This window comes from Balaenoptera acutorostrata, chromosome 7 (assembly GCF_949987535.1).
Source record: "Balaenoptera acutorostrata chromosome 7, mBalAcu1.1, whole genome shotgun sequence".
In the NCBI taxonomy this organism is placed as follows: domain Eukaryota; kingdom Metazoa; phylum Chordata; class Mammalia; order Artiodactyla; family Balaenopteridae; genus Balaenoptera; species Balaenoptera acutorostrata.
Genome location: NC_080070.1, coordinates 15,363,317 through 15,383,974, shown reverse-complemented (window position 1 = coordinate 15,383,974; position 20,658 = coordinate 15,363,317). Strand labels below are relative to the sequence as shown.

The following is a 20,658-nucleotide window of genomic DNA, read 5'->3' as shown; positions in this document are numbered from 1 at the left end:
GGATAATTATTTTTATATGCATATCTGTATTTTTGTTTGTTTTGCAGAATGAGATTCATGTTAAATATATATTTTTGTATTCTGCTTTTGTTTTAAACTTATCTTTATAGTACAAGTGTACCCCTGAGTCACTCGTCTTAAAAACCAGGCTTTTCTTTTTTTTTTTAACTAGAAACCTATTGTATTATAGTTACTTCTGAGGTTTTTTTTTTTTTTTAATTTACTTATTTATTATTTATGGCTGTGTTGGGTCTTCGTTTCTGTGCGAGGGCTTTCTCTAGTTGCGGCAAGCGGGAACCACTCTTCATCGCGGTGCACGGGCCTCTCACTATCGCGGCCTCTCTTGTTGCGGAGCACAGGCTCCAGACGCGCAGGCTCAGTAGTTGTGGCTCACGGGCCTAGTTGCTCCGCGGCATGTGGGATCTTCCCAGACCAGGGCTCGAACCCGTGTCCCCTGCATTGGCAGACGGATTCTCAACCACTGCGCCACCAGGGAAGCCCAACCAGGCTTTTTTTAAATAACAATCCATCATATGCATGTGCCACAATTCATTCAACACTTCTAGTTATTTAACTTCCAGATTGGTTTTAATTTTAATTATAAAAATATGATTCTAACATCCTAAAATGGACTTATTGAGTTACTGAGTATGAACAATAAAAATTTAAAGCTTTTAATTGATAGTGCTAAATTATTTTACAGGAAGTTTATCTAATTGTCCAAAGGCAGTATTTGAAAATAATTATTTTCGGTGCATTTAAAAATTTTGGGAATTCCTTATTGGTCCAGTGGTTGGGACTCTGCTCTTTCGCTGCCAAGGGCACGGGTTCAGTCCCTGGCGGGGGAGCTAGATCCTGCAAGCCGGGCAGTGCGGGGGGGGGGGGAAATTCATGCTATAATTATCTGTCTCTCTGTTTAGTTCTTTCGATTTTTGCTTTACATGTTTTGCAGACTATCATTAAGTGTGTACAGATTTAGAATTGTTATGTCCATCTAGTGGATTGAAACATTTATCATTATGAAATGTCTCTCTTTATCTCCAAAAATCTCTCTTCACGTAAAGACTACTTTGTCATATTTGTGTAGCTCCACCAGCTCTCTTTTGGTTAGTGTTTGCTTATTGTATCTTTTCACATCCTTTCATTCTCTATCTTTCTGTGTCCTATTTTAAATGTCTCTCTTATAAACAGCATGTAAAAATGATAGAGACAGAGAAAAAAAGGAAAGGGAGAAGATATAAAGAAAGAAATAGAAAAAAAAGACGGTAAGAAGAGGGGTGTCAAGTAATTAATATGAGCTGTAACTTAAAGGCTTTCCATTGTTAAGGCTCTGCCTCCAGAGACTACTTTTTTTTTAATTTTTTAAAATGTTTATTTATTTGTTTATTTGGCTGCGTTGGGTCTCCCGTTGCTGCACGCGGGCTTTCTCTAGTTGCAGTGAGCAGTCGCTACTCTTCGTTGTGGTGCGTGGGCTTCTCATTACGGTGGCTTCTCTTGTTGCGGAGCACAGACTCTAGGTGCACGGGCTTCAGTAGTTGTGGCGTGCGGGCTCAGTAGTTGTGGCATGCGGGCTTCAGTAGTTGTGGCTCGCGGACTCTAGAGCGCAGGCTCAGTTGTTGTGGCACACAGGCTTTTTTTTTTTTTTTCCAAACACACACACTGTATTTTATTTTTACAAGAGATAAATAGACTGACACCAAGCATTGTACATGGATGACCACAACAAAAGCAACAATGATTGCAATTACCAAACATGAAACACACTCATACTATGTCATAATATTGACATTCAGTCCAGTAATCCTCCACTGTAACAGCTCCTTTACTTTGCAGTGAAATTTGATTTGTATATTCTTTGCCTCTGAGTCCTTGTGGGATTTTTTTTTTTAATTCAAACAGAAAGTCACAAAAATTATACTCATCCTCATCAGTTCACTCAGTCCCATGTAATTAATTTTTTTTTATCTTGATCTTTTGTTAGCACTTTTATGAGTTCATCAGTTTTTCATTAGAGTTCTGAAAATGCTTATTCATTCAGTTCAGCAGTACAGTCAGTTACCAGAAACCTGTACTTGTCAGAGTCTTTTCCATGAATTTCTTGAAGATGAAAGCCTTTTATAGGAACATATTTGCAAAAGCATCAGAGTACACCCAGAACTGTCTGTAAATGACAAAAGACTTAAAAATGACCACGGTTAAAGATCTGATGAAAGTTCATAATAATGCAGTTGACAAGAAAATTAGTTATTTCTGAGATATACATTTTAAAGTAATAACTAGGATTATGACTTATAACATTATACCAGAACATATAAGATTTTTAGAAATTTCATGTAATGTCTGAAACATTTATATTAACATATTTCCATACAAATAACCCAATGAAAGTTTAGTATTAGTTGTTTTGTTTGTTTTTTTATACTGCAGGTTCTTATTAGTCATCAACTTCATACACATCAGTGTATACATGTCAATCCCAATCGCCCAATTCAACACACCACCATCCCCACCCCACCGCAGTTTTCCCCCCTTGGTGTCCGTATGTCTGTTCTCTACGTCTGTGTCTCAACTTCTGCCCTGCAAACCGGCTCATCTGTACCATTTTTCTAGGTTCCACATACATGGCGCACAGGCTTAGTTGCTCCGCGGCATGTGGGATCTTCCCAGACCAGGGCTCAAACCCGTGTCCCCTGCATTGGCAGGCAGATTCTTAACCACTGCGCCGCCAGGGAAGTCCCCAGAGACTATTTTTATTCTTTCTCTGAAAGAGAGGTAAAGAACACCAGGAGCTGAAGGGAAATAGAACAGAGACAAATGGCTGAAGGAGAAGGGGAAGTTAAAATATCCATTACGTAGGTGTTGATTTCTCTAACCATACTCTAATGTTAATCTTTACACGTCTTTTGCTCTCTTACAATTTTAGTTTAATGATGAGAAGAAATTGATGAACTTTCATCAGAATCTTCAGGATATCACAGAAGATCAACTCAGTTTGGCCTCAATCCACTATATGCGATCTCACTACCAAGAAGCTATTGATATTTATAAGCGAATACTGCTAGATAACAGGTCTGTGTCCATTTATGCCTCCTTGAAATCTCATTTTGTTACTTTCTTCTGTACCTAGTTTGGCTGAGGACCTAGTGTCCTTTGGATCTAATATCACCATGTGTTCAAATCTATTTAGCTAATAATCTGGTGAGATTAAGAACTCCTTATTGTCTAGATCAGGGTTTCTCCACCTTTATTTCATTATTGACCTTCCAAGGAGGCTTTTTAGACTTTTCCCCCCTTAATTGCCCTCCCATGAAGTTTCAATACCATAGATATATTGTATATCTGTTTATGTACTGTATGTATATCTATGCTTTATATATAAAATGAGTATGATTTTCCACCTCTCCATAAGAACCAATTTTTGCCCCTTTGGGGGTGATATCACACCTGTTGAAAATGCATGGTCTAGGTGTATCAATTTCAGTGTTATAGTTACACTGTAGGTAACTTGCTGACAAAATTAGAAACAAATCATTCTGAAGGATTAATGTTCCAACTTTATCACTGACCACTTGGCTTCTCTCCCGCATCCCAAAAATATCTCATCCACTTCCCTTCTCCCTTCTTTTGCTTTAGTGTCACAGTCTCCCACCCATTCCCATTCTCAGTCGTCAAATCTACTTGCCTTCTCTGCTTATTTGAGTTTATACTCGATTACTGATTGTTAGTTTTTTTAAACATGAATAGGTAGTAGTTGAACTTTTCCCTTTCTCCTCTAGTTGTCATCTTTTACTCTGCTTATGTCAAAACACTTAAATATTATAATACAAAAAGAAAGATGCTACACTGATTATATTCTTCTTTTTTCTTTAAAAGAAGAAATGTCCTCTTTGCCTTGCTATCCACTTGAGCCATTAAAAAGGTCTGTAGTTTGACAACATTTCTGTGAAGTAGACTTAAATTGTTAATCCTTAATTCTTTCATCTAATAGGGAGTACCTTGCCCTCAATGTTTATGTGGCCCTGTGTTACTACAAGCTGGATTACTACGATGTGTCTCAAGAAGTTCTGGCTGTTTACCTTCAGCAAATTCCTGATAGTACCATCGCACTCAATCTTAAGGCCTGTAATCATTTTCGCCTTTACAATGGCAAAGCTGCTGAGGTAGTGATGAAATTTGTTCTTTTTTTTTTTTTTTTTTTTTTTTAATTTCTATTTTGGCTGTATTGGGTCTTCGTTGCTGCGCGCGGGCTCTCTCTAGTTGCGGCGAGTGGGGGCTACTCTTCGTTGCGGTGCGCGGGCTTCTCATGGCGGTGGCTTCTCTTGTTGTGGAGCACGGGCTCTAGGTGCGCAGGCTTCAGTAGTTGTGGCATGCGGGCTCAGTAGTTGTGGCACACGGGCTTAGTTGCTCCGCAGCATGTGGGATCTTCCCGGACCAGGGATCAAACACGTTTCCCCCACATTGGCAGGCGGATTCTTAACCACTGCACCCCCAGGGAAGTCCCGAAATTTGTTCTTAATTTACTTAATTCCAGTTTGAATTACCCTGTACTTCCTGGGTTATTCATGAAACTATTATCTGTTACTCTTGATTAATATCCCTTTGTTATTGCCAATGTGATTCTACAAGAACCCAACTGTATAAATATTTATATTTACCAGATATTCTAAAAAGAATGTTGACTTCTGAATTCTCTATGTGTATCTGATATACTGTAGATGATCTTTATCTATGCCTTACGTTAACTTAAATATGTTAAAGCCAAACACTTCTGCTTCTTTCTCTAAAATATGTTTGTGGCTCAAAGTCATCAACATGTAATCAGAAACCTAGGATATCCATCACTCTCTTCTCCTTCATCCACAATCTATTATCCACCAGTTCCTATCACTTCTATGTCCTGAACATCTCTTTTATCTGTCCCTTCTTCTCCTTTGCCACTGCTCTAGTTCAGGCATTCCTCATCTCTCATTGTAATTCTTTAAATAATTTCCCTGCCTCTAGTCTTGTTCTCTCCAGTCCAGCCATTGAGTTTGTTTCACACACCCATACTCTCCTACTACCATAGCTTTGCATACAGCATTCTCATTTCCTGGAGTGCCTTTCTCTGCTTGGTATACTTCAATGTCTCCTTTAAGGTTACCCAAGAGGCAATAGTGGTAGACATTTTATAAATACTTAGAAATTGGTTAACTTATAGGCACTGTGCAGAATACTTTATATCCATTATTTAGTTTCCCTGACAATCCTGTGGATAAATTCTGTTATAGCTCTCTTTTCTTTTCTTTTGTGATTTTTTTTCCTTGTTGTTATAGCTCTCTTTTTATAGGAAACTCAGAGTATACAGGAGGCCATACATTATGATCTCATTTTATTTAACTATACACACACACACACACACACACATATGCATACACACATATATATATTGGGTTGGCCAAAAAGTTCATTTGGGTTTTTCTGTAAGATCTTATGGAAAACTCCGAACGAGCTTTTTGGCCAACCCAATACATATAGACATAAATAGATCTATAAATAGATATATAGATAGCATGTTCTATATTATATCTATATACAGGTTCAGGTATATGTATTTGTATATACTTTATGTACAGATATTTTTAGATTAACCCTATGAGGGGGCCATGCTTAGAAATTGCTTCCTTGGACATTACTTTAGTTGACGTCAGAAGACACCAAAATTTAAATGTAAAATTTCTGCATGTGTCGAAATTTTAAAATCTCACCTTGCCCAAAAAGTAGTGTAAGTGGCATCATACCACCCTAGAGTAGGGGGGAGGAAGGAAAGAAACTGAAACCAGAAAATTAATTAGTATATCAAAGCAAAATTTATTGTGTAATAGCAAGGAACACTATTAACATACTTTACACTAAGAGCAGATTCAGCTGCTGAGTGAAACAGTGTTTAGCAGCTGGCAGTTGGAGAACACGTCCTTAACGTACGCCCAGATTCACTTTTCATGGTTTATGTCGATAAAGGTGGTCAGTTGTGGCAAAAGAAATGCCTATCAGTTAAATTGCTTAGTATGCAATGGAGTGGTCCCTTTATATATCGATATTATATAAAATACATTCTTGGAATAATCATTTCAACTAGAGTCCCTGGAGTCTGCCTAATTGGCTGGTTCCCAGCATCAGCAGTTTAATAGTAAACTGGATTTGCAATTTGATCTCATTAGAGTTTTGTTTAGAATAAGTGAAAGAAGAGAAGTGTATTCTTGCCTTTCTACCTTGAGTCAGTCTTGGGGACTTTGCCAATTTTAGTATAAGGTCCAACCTATTAAATGTTTACATTTTGTCTGCACATGTTCTTTCCAGAGTCTGGTATGGGTGGCATGGCTAACCAATATGCTGTAGGTCTAACGGTATCCAAGTCAGGATACCAAACTGCACTTCCCATTCACTAAAGGCATGCTTTTTCATTTGAAATTGTGTCCATGTAGATTACATGTTGATTTTATAGTGTTCTGCAGCAGTAGATGACTATGTCACAGGTACCCTAAGAAGCTTTTTTTTTTGGAAGTGAGAGGATATAGTTTGTGTTTACTTATGATAATTTTATTAAACCATTTAAAAGCCTCTAGTAATTCCTCTAGTAATTTTTATAATGGGCTCTATATTGTACAGTTCATTCTCTCCCCAGACACCAAAGCATTCTGCTCTTCTATAGTAAACATGAAATAATCTGTAATGATTCACTCAATTATTAAAGTACTTTGAACACCTTACCGAAGGTTATACAACTAACAAGTGAGAAATTCAGGTCTCAAACCCTGACTCTAAAGCCTGTAGACTTAACCACTAAAATTTACTGTAGACTTAGTTGTACATTCCTCTTGCTCTTAATTTATATATATACATAATAATATAGCTACCAAATAATAAGCATGATTATTTAAATATAATCAAATAATGTGGTTATTATATCTTACCAATAAATAATTGGTAATAATATAGCTATTATATATGATTTTATATCTATATATAAAATCATACTTGTTATTTGGTAGTTGCCTAATTTTCTTTTTTTTTTTTTTTCTGAAAAGGTTTTATTATGCACTGAGGGGAGGGAGCTCTGTTCTTCTTGGCTGCTGCTTTCCTCCTGGCTGCCAGGACATTACTCAGCTCCTGTCTCTTCCTTTTGGCATGGAAGTGTGTCCCCACCCTTTTCTTGATGAACTTGAGGGTCCGCGTGTCCTTGGAGACCTTGAGCAGCTCCGTGGCCCGCCGTTCTTAAGGGGCAAAGCTGCATACCTCTTGGATCATGTCTCGCACGCACTTGGTATACTTGGTGAGGCGCCGGTGGCGGTGGCTGTGCCTCGGCTTGCTCACGTTATTAGTCACCTTGTGGCCCTTGTTGAGGCCAATGGACATGGGCCAGCACAGAGCCATGGCCCTGAGCTGCACTGGGGCCCTGAGGGTCCGGATGGTGGCGGATCCTACCCGAGCAAGGCCTCATTAACCTGCTTTGATTATCTTTAATCTAGACAAGCTCATCGAGGGTTGAGACTGTCCTTTGACAGTTGTATCCCAGGACCTGGCACAATGCACACACAAAGTTGATGCCAGCTAAGTAATGGTTGAATGAGAAATTTAAAATATGACTAACAAATTAAGGGAGAATCACATTAGAAGAAGGAGGAGGTTCAAAAGAGGTCAGTAAAGATGCAGATTGAGAAAAAGCCATTGGGTTTCCTGACTGGGGTTTCCTACTCTGATTAGGGTATCATTATTATTGGGTGTTGAAGCTAGGTGGCAAGGAGATAAAGAGGGACTGAGTAATCACTTGGATTGAGAATTGTCCTAAAGGATATGGCAGAGGAATGACAAGTAGATGATGAAGAAATAGAAGCAGTGAATATAGGATGCTGGTAAAAGGAAGAAGAACACTGGTTTCAGAGGATAAAGAACTTTTATCCCCCCAAACTGGGAGGACTCCAGTAGTGATTAAGAGCAGGAGCTTTGAAATCAGATGGACCATATTCCAGTCCTAGCTTACTAGCTATGTGGCTTTCAGTGAACTACTTAACCTCCTTAAGCATTATCTGCAAAATATGCAAAATAATAGTGCTGAATTATTGTAGGTTTCTGTGATGTATGCAAAGTCCTTACCTTCATATACATAGTAAACTCTCAGTGAACTGAGCAATTATCAAAGATTTGATAGGCTGAAACATAGTCAAATTTATCTTCTTCTTTATGTTTAGTGCTTCTGTATTTTAAGAAATGATTTCCTAGCCCAAATTATATTCTCTGATATTATCTTCTAAAGGCCTATTGTTTTGCCTTTTTCAAATCCAGCTTATCTGTAATTACATTTAAAAGGTTTGACTTCTCAATGAAAGACAAAGATTGATGAATTAGATTGAAAAGACAAAACCCTAATATAGGACACAGAAAATTTGAACGTAAAATCACGTATTGATGTTTCATGAGGACTATTTCTTACATGATTTCTATCATGTTGTCGTGCTTTTAGAAAGGTCATTTTCACTCTAACATATTATAAGATGACCTACATCTTCTATTTATAATTTTAGGTTTTAACAGCTTTGTTGAGATATATGTAACATACCATACAGTTCACCCTTTTAAAGTATACAATTCGGTGGTTTTTAGTATATTCACCACTATGTGCAATCTTCATCATGGACAATTTTATTTATTTATTTTTAAACACTTTTTTTTTTTTTCCTCTATTTTTGGCTGTGCCATGAGGCTTGCGGGATCTTAGTTCCCTGATGGGGGATCGAACCCTCAGCCTCGGCAGTGAAATCACGGAGTCCTATCCACCGGACCACCAGGGAATTCACACCACAGTCAATTTTAGAACATTTCCATTACCTCAAAAAGAAACTCCATACCCCATAGGTATCAACCCCCATTCACCAAGCTCTAAACAACTACTTAATCTACTTTCTGTCTCTATAGATTTGCCTGTTTGGGATATTTCCTGTAAAAGGAATCATATAATATGTGATCTTTTATGACTGGCTTCTTTTACTTCAGCATAATGTTTATAAAGTTCATCATGTTATAGCATGTTTTAGTACTTCATTCATTTTTATGACCAAATAATATTCCATTGTATGGATATACCACATTTTATTTTTCCAGTTGTCAGGGGATGGTTATTTGGATTGTTTCTACCTTCTTCCTATCATGAATAATGCTGCTGTAAACATTTGTATACATGTTTTTTGGCATGTTTTGAACATGTTTTCATTTCTCTTGGGTATATACCTAGGAGTGGAATTGTTGGGTCATACTGTTTTCCAGAGTGGCTGCACCAGTTTATATTCCCACTAGCAATGTATAAGAGTTTCAATTTTTCTACATCCTTGCCAACAGTTGTTGTTACCTGACTTTTTCATTCTAGCTATCCCAGTGGATGTGAAGTGCAAGCTCATTGTAATTTTGACTTGTATTTCCCTGATAACTAATGAAGTTGAACATCTTTTCATGTGCAGTGAGTGCTGCTTTAAATCTGGCACCCTAGGTAGCTCACTTGCCTCACCTTTAGTCCTGGCTGGCCCTGCCTGAGATCAAAGCTATCCTCATAATACTAAAAGATTTTGTATTTTCACTTTCATTCACTCAAGTGTGCAGTGAAGTTTTCCAGAGACAACATGATTTCAACATAGATTGATTGCAGACACAGATATGTCAATCCAGCTGTCGTCTGTTAAGCCAGACATTAAAGAGATTTGCAAAAATTTAAAACAGCACTCTTCTCACTAAATTTTTGTTTTGGTAAATACAGTTTTTTTAATGAAAAATATGTTATTTGTATTAATGTGTAGTGGGTTTATTATTACTTTTGATTGATTACTTAAAATTTCTGTTTTAATTTCTAATACAATAAATATGAATGGCTATAACCCACATAAACAAAAACTCTTTGGGATCCTTAATAATTTTTAAGATTTAAAAAAGATCTTGAGATCCAAAAGCTTGAAAACTGCTGAACTAGCCTAATATTACCCAAGGCAGGGGTCCCCAAGCCCCGGGCCACAGTCCGGTATCGGTCCGCTGCCTGCTAGGAACGGGGCCGCACAGCAGGAAGTGAGTGGCAGGCAAGCGAGCGAAGCTTCATCTGCGCTCCCCATCGCTCCCATTACTGCCTGAACCATCCCCCTGCCCCCCCCCCGCCCCCCCCCCCATCTGTGGAAAAATTGTCTTCCGTGAAACTGGTCCCCAGTGCCAAAAAGGTTGGGGACCACTGACCCAAGGCTTTGGAATTACTGCTGTGGACAAGAGAGGAGATTAGTAAATGGATTGCTGAATAGGTGTGCATTCCTATGTGACATCGGGTAGAAAAAGTTTGTAGTGCTTAGTGAGAATAATCAAGGATTTAATTATTTTATCCAGAAAAGCTTAGGTACCCACTGATGGAAGTAGAAAAAGGAGGTGAGGAGGCTTAATAAAATTATAGAGTGGCAAGATGAGAATAGCAGAAAGCTGAGGAAGGGGGTAAGTGAGTCTAGGACATTAGTGAAGACACTGTGGAAATGGCTGACCCTTTCTTCTAAGGGAAGTTAAGGGTGCAGGATAATATGGAAGAGATCTGATAGGTCTAATAAATAATAACATAGAGGGGAGAAGTTATGTTAATTGCATCATGTAAATTAAGGCCAATTCAGCAGGAAGGAGATAGTATGAAAATTCAGGACATAGGTGGAATGGTCAGATTGAAGAATCAACCTTAGTTGTTAAAAGTTTGTCACCTGAAAGAAAAGACTAACTCTAGGAGTCTACAAACTTGGGTTCACCAGTTTCAAACTTGCTGATTGGTGTAAGGTTCAATCACTTAATGTTTATAAGCCTCAATGTTCTCATCTGTAAAATGAGGATAATACTAATTACATTGATTATTTCTTAGAGTCCTACAGAACAAATGGAACAGCATGTTAAATTCTTTGTAAACTATAAAATGTTGTAACATTTTATATGTGATATAAGAACTATACACTTCTCATTTTCATAAGGCTTTCCTTTTTTAATTTCAGGCAGAACTCAAAAGCTTGATGGACAACGCTTCTTCTTCCTTTGAATTTGCTAAAGAGCTCATCAGGCACAATCTGGTGAATAATAGTTTGCAGTCTTGACTGACTTGAGGCCTACCCTATTGTGGTACATCACAGTGGTTAGAAAGATGAATGAAGGGAGTCATCTCAACAAGTATTTCTCTACTTTAAGTAAACTCTTTCTTGCTGTGGAGGAGAGAGAATGAGTTTAAGATATCAGGTTCTTTCCTCAAGCAAATCCTTATTGGGAGGGCAGTAATACATACTTAACATTTAGAAAGAAGTGTAAGGCAGTGAGATCCACGTGTTCATTTTGTTGGCAGAGAAAAAGGAACATATCCTTTTGGGTTATAATAAATGGGAAGGATATTCTGATGAAAGTAAAACTTGAGCTGGTCTTTGGAAGATGGCTGGGATTTATAGGCTTCATTTGTGGCAGGGACATGGATGAATGAATGAAGAAGACATATGTGATAGGTTGTGAACAGTTTGAATTTACTAGAACAGAAAGTTTGCACTGGGGCACAGTGAAAAATTAAAGTTTTACTTAGTGAAAAAGTAAAAAGGGGGTTAGGTTTAGGGCTGGATTATGATGGCCATTGCTAAAAAAAAAAACATCCAGATGAAGTTTCAAGTTTGATTCCATTGACTATGCAGTAGAGTGGGTGCAAAGCAGCTGCATTCAACGCAGACACCCGGGACATTGAGAAAATTATTTAATATTGTTGAGTTTCAGATTCCTCATCTGAAAATGGCAATAAATAACTACTCCTTTTCCTTCTGATTTCTCTGTACCTTCTTTGGCACCAAGTCTCTGAGTATGAATGCCAAAAACCATAGCTGTTTTAGACTCTCTCTTCCCCTTTATCTCTGATAGCTACTCAGTCACTTAATCCTATTAATTCTTTGTTGGTATTGTCTTATATTCATTGCATTCCTCCTCTAATTCAGGCCTCCATCACAGATAGCGTTTTCTGTGGTTATTTTTTATTATGAGCTTCTGCCGCTAATCTTTTCACTTCTAGTCTAGTTTATAAATTAAAGACAGATTAATTTTTGTGGAGAATGATGTGTTAGAGGTAGTAGTCTGGAAATTAAACTTGGAAAGAGATTAAGACCAGAGAACAGGTTTAGGAGTTTTCTTAAGAGTAGTGATAGTTGAAGAAAGGGTTAAAAACAGAGAAAAATATGGTTCCAAGAGAGCATTTGTACTTAAGTGGCTGGAAGAAGGAGAATAAGAAAATATCTCAAGAAAGGGCAGGCGAGAAAAAGCACCTAGATAATGTACAGTTGACCCTTCTACAACACGGGTTTGAACTGCATGAGTCCACTTATACACAGATTTTTTTCAGTCGTACATACAGCACGGTCTGAGGTTGGTTGAATCCTCGGATGTGGAGGAGCCATGGATGTGGGTGGCTGACTATAAATCGTACTCGGATTTTCAGCCGTGTGGAGGGTCAGTGCCTCTACGCCACCCACTCTACTGTTGTTCGAGGGTCAACAGTAATGTCATTTTTTAATTTTTTTTCAATTTTTATACAATTTTTAAAGGTTGCACTCCATTTACAATTATTACAAAATGTTGGCTATGTTCTCTGCGTTGTACAAATACATCTCTGTATCCTATCTTACACCCAGTAGTTTGTACCTCCTATTCTCCCACCCCTATATTGCCCCACCCTCCACTGGTAACCACTAGTTTGTTCTCAATATCTGTGAGTCTGCTTCTTTTTTTGTTATATTCACTAGTGTGCTGCATTTTTTAGGTTCCACATATAGGTGTTATCATACAGTATTTGTCTTTCTTTGTCTGACTTATTTCACTTAGCGTAATGCCCTCCAAGTCCATCCATGTTGCTGCCAATGGCAAAGTTTCGTTCTTTTTTATGGCTGAGTAATATTCCATTGTATATATAGACCACATCTTCTTTGCCCATTCATCTGCTGATGGACACTTAGGTTGCTTCTAACTGTAATGTCATTACAAGTACACATTTTAGTCACCTGGGAGATTTTTTAAAATAATGATGGGTGAGATTTTTACTGAATGGTTGGCTAGGGTTCGGCCATGAGTACTTTTCTTAAAAGTTTCCCAAGTGGACATAATATACAGCCAGAATAAAGAACTGTTATATGTACGTATAACTGGAAGATGCATATTAGCTAGTAATAGGAATTATTCTTGGAGGGTGGGATTAAAGAGAAAAGTGAAAAAATGGAAATTTTCCTTTTTCCTGTTGTAATAGTATATGTAAGTTTTTTCCAATGAATACAGATTACCTTAATGTTTAAAACAAAACCTGAAAAATATTAAGCAATATAAATTGTTGTTAACATCGACTTTTGGAGTCAGATCTGAGGTCAAAATCAAGTTATACCATGTACTAGCTTTGTAACATTGGGTAAGTCACAAACCATTGATGAGTCTCCCTGTTCTCATAGGTAGAATAGGGGAAATTACAGTACCTACCTTATTTCCTTGTGAAGATGAAATGAGGTAATGTGTATAAGGTACCTCAAGCAGTATGCAGCATATAGTAAGCATATAGTAAACAGTGCTTTTGTTGTCATGCTATTCCATCGGTGTCAAAACTGCAGGTATGTCATGGAGCAAGAGGACAGAATAGTCCATCGAATTTGGCCAAAGGGGTTAATTTGTGACTTGTAGAGTGAGTTTACTAGTGTGCAGAGAGCAGAAGCAAGTTTTCTGGGAACTTAAGGAGTGAGAGGATGAGAAGAAAGTTGAAGCAGGGAACCACATACTTTTAAGGTGTGGCGTTGAAAGAAAGGAGAAAAATAAGGTGCTATCCAGAGGCAACAGTGGCACCAAGTGGAAGATTTTTCCAGAGAGCAGGAACCTTTGTGCATGTTTGAAGTTGAGAAATGGGACCAGGATTAATGAAATAGAATGATTGCTTAATACAGAAACAAGATCTAGATGGAGTCAGAAGTTATGGCATCAAAGAAGATAGATGAAGGAATTAATCTTGGCAAGAGAAGGGAGCATCTCAGACAAGGAGGAAGCAAATAAGATGACCATATGGATATTTTGATATAGAAAAAAGAGATTAGGTCGTTTATGCCTGATTGCCTTGATTTCTGTATGTTTATTTGTGACATAACTGTGTACCAGATACTGTGCTAGGCTCTGAGTACAGAACAGTATGCAAAGCTGTCCTTTCATGAATGGTGCTTTTGTTTTAGCTATTCTCTGTAGCATTTATTATCATACGACAACATACTTAAGTTTGCTCTTTGAAGGTCTCTCCCCACCTGAGTACAGCCTATATAGTGACAGGGGAGTGACTTGTTCCTGGTGTAACCCTGCTATTACAATACCAAGCATATAGTAAGTGCTAATGAATATTTACTGAAAAACTAAATGAAATATTACCTACTATGTGCCACACATTTAGCCCACTTTAACTCATTTAATCCTCATGATAACCCTGAAAGGTAGACATTACTAATGCCATTTAGAGATGAGGCAACAGTCTCAGAAAGATTATGTAAATTCCTTCATGGAGTTTTTGATAGAGAATATCTGTCTAGAAAAAAAGTTTCATTAATTATTGGGTACTTTAAGAGTTTTCTACAGTTCTTATGAGGAGAAAAGGAAATGTATGCAATAGGGTTATGCCTTTATTCTATTTCTTATAATTTAGGATGGTTTTCTTTTAATTAGGTCAAGGTCATGTGTTTATAGAGAGAGCTTCAAAAATATATTCATGCTTTCAAAGAATAACTGTTGTGTCAGCTGCTTACACATTTCCACCAATAAGTGAACTCATAGTTATTGCCATAATACAGAGTTTCTCTGTCTTTAGGTTGTTTTCCGAGGAGGTGAAGGGGCTTTGCAGGTTTTGCCTCCCCTGGTTGATGTCATTCCTGAAGCTAGGCTAAACTTAGTGATTTACTACCTTCGTCAAGGTAAGAAAACTGTGTCTTGGTCTTGCCTATTTAAGATATTTTAGAAAATTTAATCTCTAACTGAACTACTTGCTTAATCTTTAAAATCAATTCATAACACTTCCAAAAATATGTTTGCAACAGGTTCGTAGGACAGAACAAACTTATTGGTATTTATTTGTTGTGCCTTTTCTCTTTATTCTCTCTTTCCTCTTCTGTTGCTTCCAATCTCTCACTCATTCTGTTCTCTTCTTTTCCTCTTATTTTTCTGCCCTTTGTTCTCTATTCATTCTATTTCAGTTTTTCTGTTTTTTTTCCTTCCCCTCCCTTGTTTCTTCTTTTTCTTGTGTTCCCCTATGTGTAATGTACATCTACATTTTCTTGAGTCTTTTCTTTTTCATCATTAATTGTTTTTTATTTGCTCTAATTGTCTGCCTTTCTGTTTATTTGTACCCCCAGCTTCTCATGAGAAATAGTATGATGCAAAGAGAACGTGATATTTGTTTCCCCTGAGTAAGGATGAAATTGTTAGACACGTGCCGAAAGCAGGCTTTTATCTAACAGTTGTGAGTACAGGGCAGGAGTTACCATGCAGTGGTGCTGGCACTCTGTCCTGGACCTCAGACTACCAGTGTGGGCCTTTTTAGGTGCATGGTAGAAACCAGCCAGACAACATATTCCGCATCGAGGAAAATGTCAGTGTTTATTAGCATAAGAACATGAACTTGCAAATAGTTCTCTCTAATTTGATATATAAGCACAAAGAAATATGCTTTTGGACGAGAATTAAAGAAACACCTTATATATTTTATAAATTAATTTTTATTCTAAAAATTTTCAAACATAAACAAGACAAGTTAATAGTATGAACATCCAAAATGAACACCCAAATATGCATCCCAGATTCAACAGTCTTCTAGATATTGCCAGTCTTTTTTCATTTATCCTCCCTCTCCCATTTTTGTTGCTGAAATATTTTAAAGCGAATCCCAGACTTCATGTCATTTCACTCCTACATACTTTATATATCTTTTAAAAAAATGGTTGTTTTTCTTATATAATTACAATGCCATTGGCATATACTTCCCCATTCCTTATTTTTAGCTTGAACTTTTAGGTGCTTCATAGCTTAATATGGGTTTCCTACAGATATTTGGTTATCTACTACTCAACATTGAACTTGATGGAGAGTTAAGAGACAAAAAAAACAAATCATACTTCCCATGAATGTTTGAAGGACCTTATCGTTTGGGAGACTGTTTCAGAAGAGTTTGCTAGGATACAGATTAGTATAGCTACTTATTTCTTATATTTCAGATGATGTACAAGAAGCTTATAACTTAATTAAGGATCTGGAACCTACTACTCCTCAGGTAATTGCGAATGTGTTGCATTTTTACTAACCAAGTTCTGTTGGAAGCGGAATTTCAGAAGGCATCTTAGAGAAGATTCTTGCTTATAGAATCTCAGGAGAGATCGTATATATTGATCTAGGAATGTTATGTGAGACTTTTTTTTTTTATGTGAGACTTTTGATATGAGAATGAATATCCTGGACTTTTTGATATTTGTAAATTCCCGTATATGTGGTCCTCTCCTCAGAAGGGTTGATGTTTGAAAATACTGAGATCTAGAATCCTGATGAAACTAGATATAGAAACTTACATCAGCAGTATGGTTGTCTGTACTATGTCTCTGTCCCCTGCTAGGTTGTTAGCTCCTTGCGGTCAGGGATTGTGTCTGTATTGTATCTCCAACACTATGTACACTAAGCACATAGTAGGCATTCCACTCATTGAATGAAAGACTGACTGAAAACTGTTTCTAGATCTAAACAGGTATATTTCTCCAGTGTATTAAAGGCTTCAGCATCTTTTGTTCTGTTCTTTTTATGAGCCCTCTTAAATAAAAATAGTACCCACATAAAAATTGATAAAGCTAAGGAGAGTATCTATTTAAAGAACAGAACCAAGTCTGAAGGGGATACAGGTGAGGCCTCAGGACTCCAAAAGCAAGAATACCTTACAAAGGAGACTCAGAGGATACTTTTTTTTTTTTGAGGTAAGGGATCACTAGCAAAGGAAGGTTATTATATCATTGGAAAGGGAAAAATATTGATAATATATATGTGATGTCATCACAGAGAATGGCAGTGACTGATAAGGTGTAAAAATTATTACATAAACGTTTTATTGTTAATTTTTTCCACTGAATTGAAATAAAAACAAAACTTAACTCCTGTGAGTGTCCACTGAGTTTTTCTGCTTAAGATTGAGAATTTGCAAATATGATGAATTCTGTTATATGAATACTTTCCTGGGAAACAAAGGAAAGTCTGCTAATTCTTTCATTCAAACCAGGGATAGAACAGAGAAAAGTGACTTTGGGTAACTTTTGATAATATATATAAAGCATTAAGTTGATGCAAATGATCTATTTGAAAGATATCTTATAGTTCCACGTTCCTTTTAAATTAATTAGTGATATTCCATGTGTCCAGGAGTATATCCTCAAAGGTGTGGTCAATGCAGCCCTTGGCCAGGAAATGGGTTCGGTGAGTATAAAACCACTGGTAATCTGTAGCTTGCAAAGTTATGTGTGTGGAAAAGATCAAAATGAACATCAAATTTCAACCAGCAATAAACTTACAAATAGGCTCTTCTGTAGTTCCTTTTATTTCTCCATATCCCCCAGTCCAGATTCCATTGTGAAAAGAATCCTGTGTTATTTAAAGACAAAAAAGGGGAATTCCCTGGTGGTCCAGTGGTTAGGACTTGGCGCTCTCACTGCCAGGGACCCGGGTTCAAGCCCTGGTTGGGGAACTAAGGTCCTGCAAGCCGCACAGCATGGCCAAAAAAATAGAACAAAATAAAATGAAATAAAAAAATAAAGAAAAAAAAGAAAGCTACAACCCTAAGAATTGCTGCTTTGGTTTAAAAAAAAAAGCCCAATTGTTAAACAGTGTGTATATCTAATAACAACAGCAAATCATTGCAAAAATTCATTCTTATTTTCACTGACTTTTTAAAATTTTATTTGTTTGGCTGCATTGGGTCTTTGCTGCTGTGTGCCGGCTTTCTCTAGTTGCAGCGAGCAGGGGCTACTCTTTGTGGCATGTGCGGGCTTCTCATTGCGGTGCCTTCTCTTGTTGCAGAGCACAGGCTCTAGGTGGGTGGGCTTCAGTAGTTGCGGTGCATGGGCTCAGTAGTTGCAGCTCGCAGGCTGAGTAGTTGCGGTGTGTGGGCTCTAGAGCACAGGCTCAGTAGTTGTGGCTCACAGGCTCAGCTGCTCTGCGGATCCCTTCCCAGACCAGGGATTGAACCCATGTCCCCTGCATTGGCAGACGGATTCTTAACCACTGCACCACCAGGGAAGTCCCTTCACTGACTTTTTTTTAACCTTGCATACCTCTGAGCTATAATTTTGACATCTGTAAAATGGGAATAATTGTTTCTCTGGAAAAGCTTTTTATAAGTACCAAAATGCTGACTAAAATTAAGCTCTTATTCCTCTGAATATGGCATAGTAAGTTCTTTTTGGAAAAAAGTGGAATATAAATAAATCTTTTTATCTCCAGCTCACTCCAAAGTGCTTCATGTAGTAGATAGGCAATAAATAGCTATTGAATAAATTAATGATTTTATTTAATAAATACTCCTTGTTATAGCCATAGCTCCTACCACAAGGTCTGATATATGATAAAAGAGCAATAAATATTTGTTAAATGAATGAGTTCATTTAATGAAGATACTTTTAAGATAGAGTTTGGGGATTGAATTTTTTTCTTCTTTTCTATCTGACCCTAAATAGGTTTTAATTCAATTGCAGATTATCATTTTCTAGTTGCTTATGCTAATAAGAATTAGTACTATTGATTTGGGGAGGATTTAAAACAAGGGTATATGTTAACTCCTGACAAATATGTTAAAACCACAAAGTAATACAAATAATATATTTTCAGCTTATTCTTCTGTATCAGCTCTGCTTTGTTTTTTAGAAGGATCATATGAAAATTGCCCAGCAGTTCTTCCAGTTGGTGGGAGGATCAGCTAGTGAATGTGGTATGTCTGAATCTGTACTTGTGAGCATGATTTATAACTGGAGTTGGTCATATACTGACTGGTGAAGTTTGATTCTCTGTCCAGGGATATATCTGTTAGGCTTCCCATTATAAAGTAGGAACTCAGACACAGGAGAGAATATTGAATTAGCCCTTCTTAACATCTCAGCTAAAATGGGATGAGAGTATATATAAGTAGAGGAGAATAAGTATATTCTCTAGTTCATAAGAGTTTTAAAAATTTGATTCTGTTTTTTATTTGAAATGTTAACTTTTATTGATTTCTCAAGAGCTCTTTATGTATAAAACTTTTGTCATGCTGTAGATATTTTTCCAGTAGGTCATTTGCTTTTAACTTTGCCTATAGTATTTTTTTCCCATATAAAAACATTTACATCTTATTTATCTTTTCTATAATGATCTCTTACCATGGGTATCAAGCTTAGAAAATGCTTTTTTATCCCTGAAGTTATATAATATTCATCTATATTTCCCAGCAGTAGTTTTGTGGCTTCATTTTTATTATTAAACTATCAATCTCATCACTGAAGATTCAGTGTAAGATTTGAGAAAGGGATCTAAAAAGGGCTGATAGTTAGCCAGTGTGAACCAAGATGGCTGTCTGTACCAGTTGTCCGTGGCCGGCATCTATTCTGATGAACAGTGTTCATGCTGAACTGATTGTTAAATATTCTAATCACCCCTGGATATTCATTTTCTTTCAAATGTTTCACCAAAACTATTTGTTGGATAATATTTTCTTTCCCCATTTCAATTCATTTGTGCAACAAAAATGTATTGTGGTGTTGGGGATGCAGCAGTAAACAAAACAAACCAATCCCCCTACGCTTGTGCAGTGTACAGTCTAGAGAGAACAGACTATAAACATAATAAGTAGATCATAGGGGACTTCCCTGGTGGTCCAGTGGTTAAGACTCCGCGCTCCCAATGCAGGGGGCCTGGGTTCGATCCCTGGTCAGGGAACTAGATCCCGCGTGCCGCAACTAAAAGAGCCTGCATGGTGCAACTAAGACCCCGCGCAGCCAAATAAATAAATAAATATCTTTTTAAAAATAGATTATATAGTATATCTGACTGTGCTAAGTGTTTTGGGGGAAAACAATTGAAAAGAGGAAGGAGGATTGGAAGTGAGAGTGGTGAGGGTCAGGTATTCTTCTAATCCTCTGCCACTTCAAATACGAATCTGTTATCAGACAAAAAGTTGGTCAGGATCAGGAACAGATGGTTCCATGGCAAAGTATTTCTCCATTTGAGATCAGGAGTGTTAGGTGTCTTAGATGAGTAATGATGGATACTAAGTCACGATAGTTGAGTGTGCAGGTGTTGGAGTTGGGTGAGAGAATCAAAGGCCTGGAAAAGATCTGGGGAAAACTGTAGCCTGTAGGACATGTGCTCATGTGGAACTCTGAGAGTTGACCGCAAGAGAGATTATCGGTCATTCTTGAGTACTGTGACCTCCATCATGCAGAGGTTTTGTCCACTGGACAGAATCTGTAATTTCAGAATCTAGAAAGATGTCTTGGAATACATTCCTGTCTCTAAATTATAAAATAACTCAAAGTTCAGTTAAAGAGAACTTTTTTTTTTAATATTATTAAACTATTATTTTTAATTAATTTA

The 20,658-nt window shown here is 37.3% G+C and overlaps 1 protein-coding gene and 1 pseudogene across 3 annotated transcripts in view; one reads left to right on the top strand and one right to left on the bottom strand.

Moving 5' to 3' along the window:
* IFT56 (intraflagellar transport 56) overlaps window positions 1–20,658 on the top strand; it is a 38,511-nt gene that overhangs the window by 7,744 nt on the left and 10,109 nt on the right. For all 3 annotated transcript variants that reach the window (XM_007177076.2, XM_057550478.1, XM_057550477.1), the window contains 7 exons: window positions 2,924–3,069; window positions 3,989–4,160; window positions 11,028–11,102; window positions 14,876–14,978; window positions 16,275–16,330; window positions 17,458–17,511; window positions 18,955–19,018. In XM_007177076.2, the coding sequence (XP_007177138.1) occupies window positions 2,924–3,069; window positions 3,989–4,160; window positions 11,028–11,102; window positions 14,876–14,978; window positions 16,275–16,330; window positions 17,458–17,511; window positions 18,955–19,018 (670 nt within the window). The remainder of the gene's footprint in view (window positions 1–2,923; window positions 3,070–3,988; window positions 4,161–11,027; window positions 11,103–14,875; window positions 14,979–16,274; window positions 16,331–17,457; window positions 17,512–18,954; window positions 19,019–20,658) is intronic.
* Window positions 7,033–7,410, bottom strand: LOC102997401 (60S ribosomal protein L36-like; annotated as a pseudogene).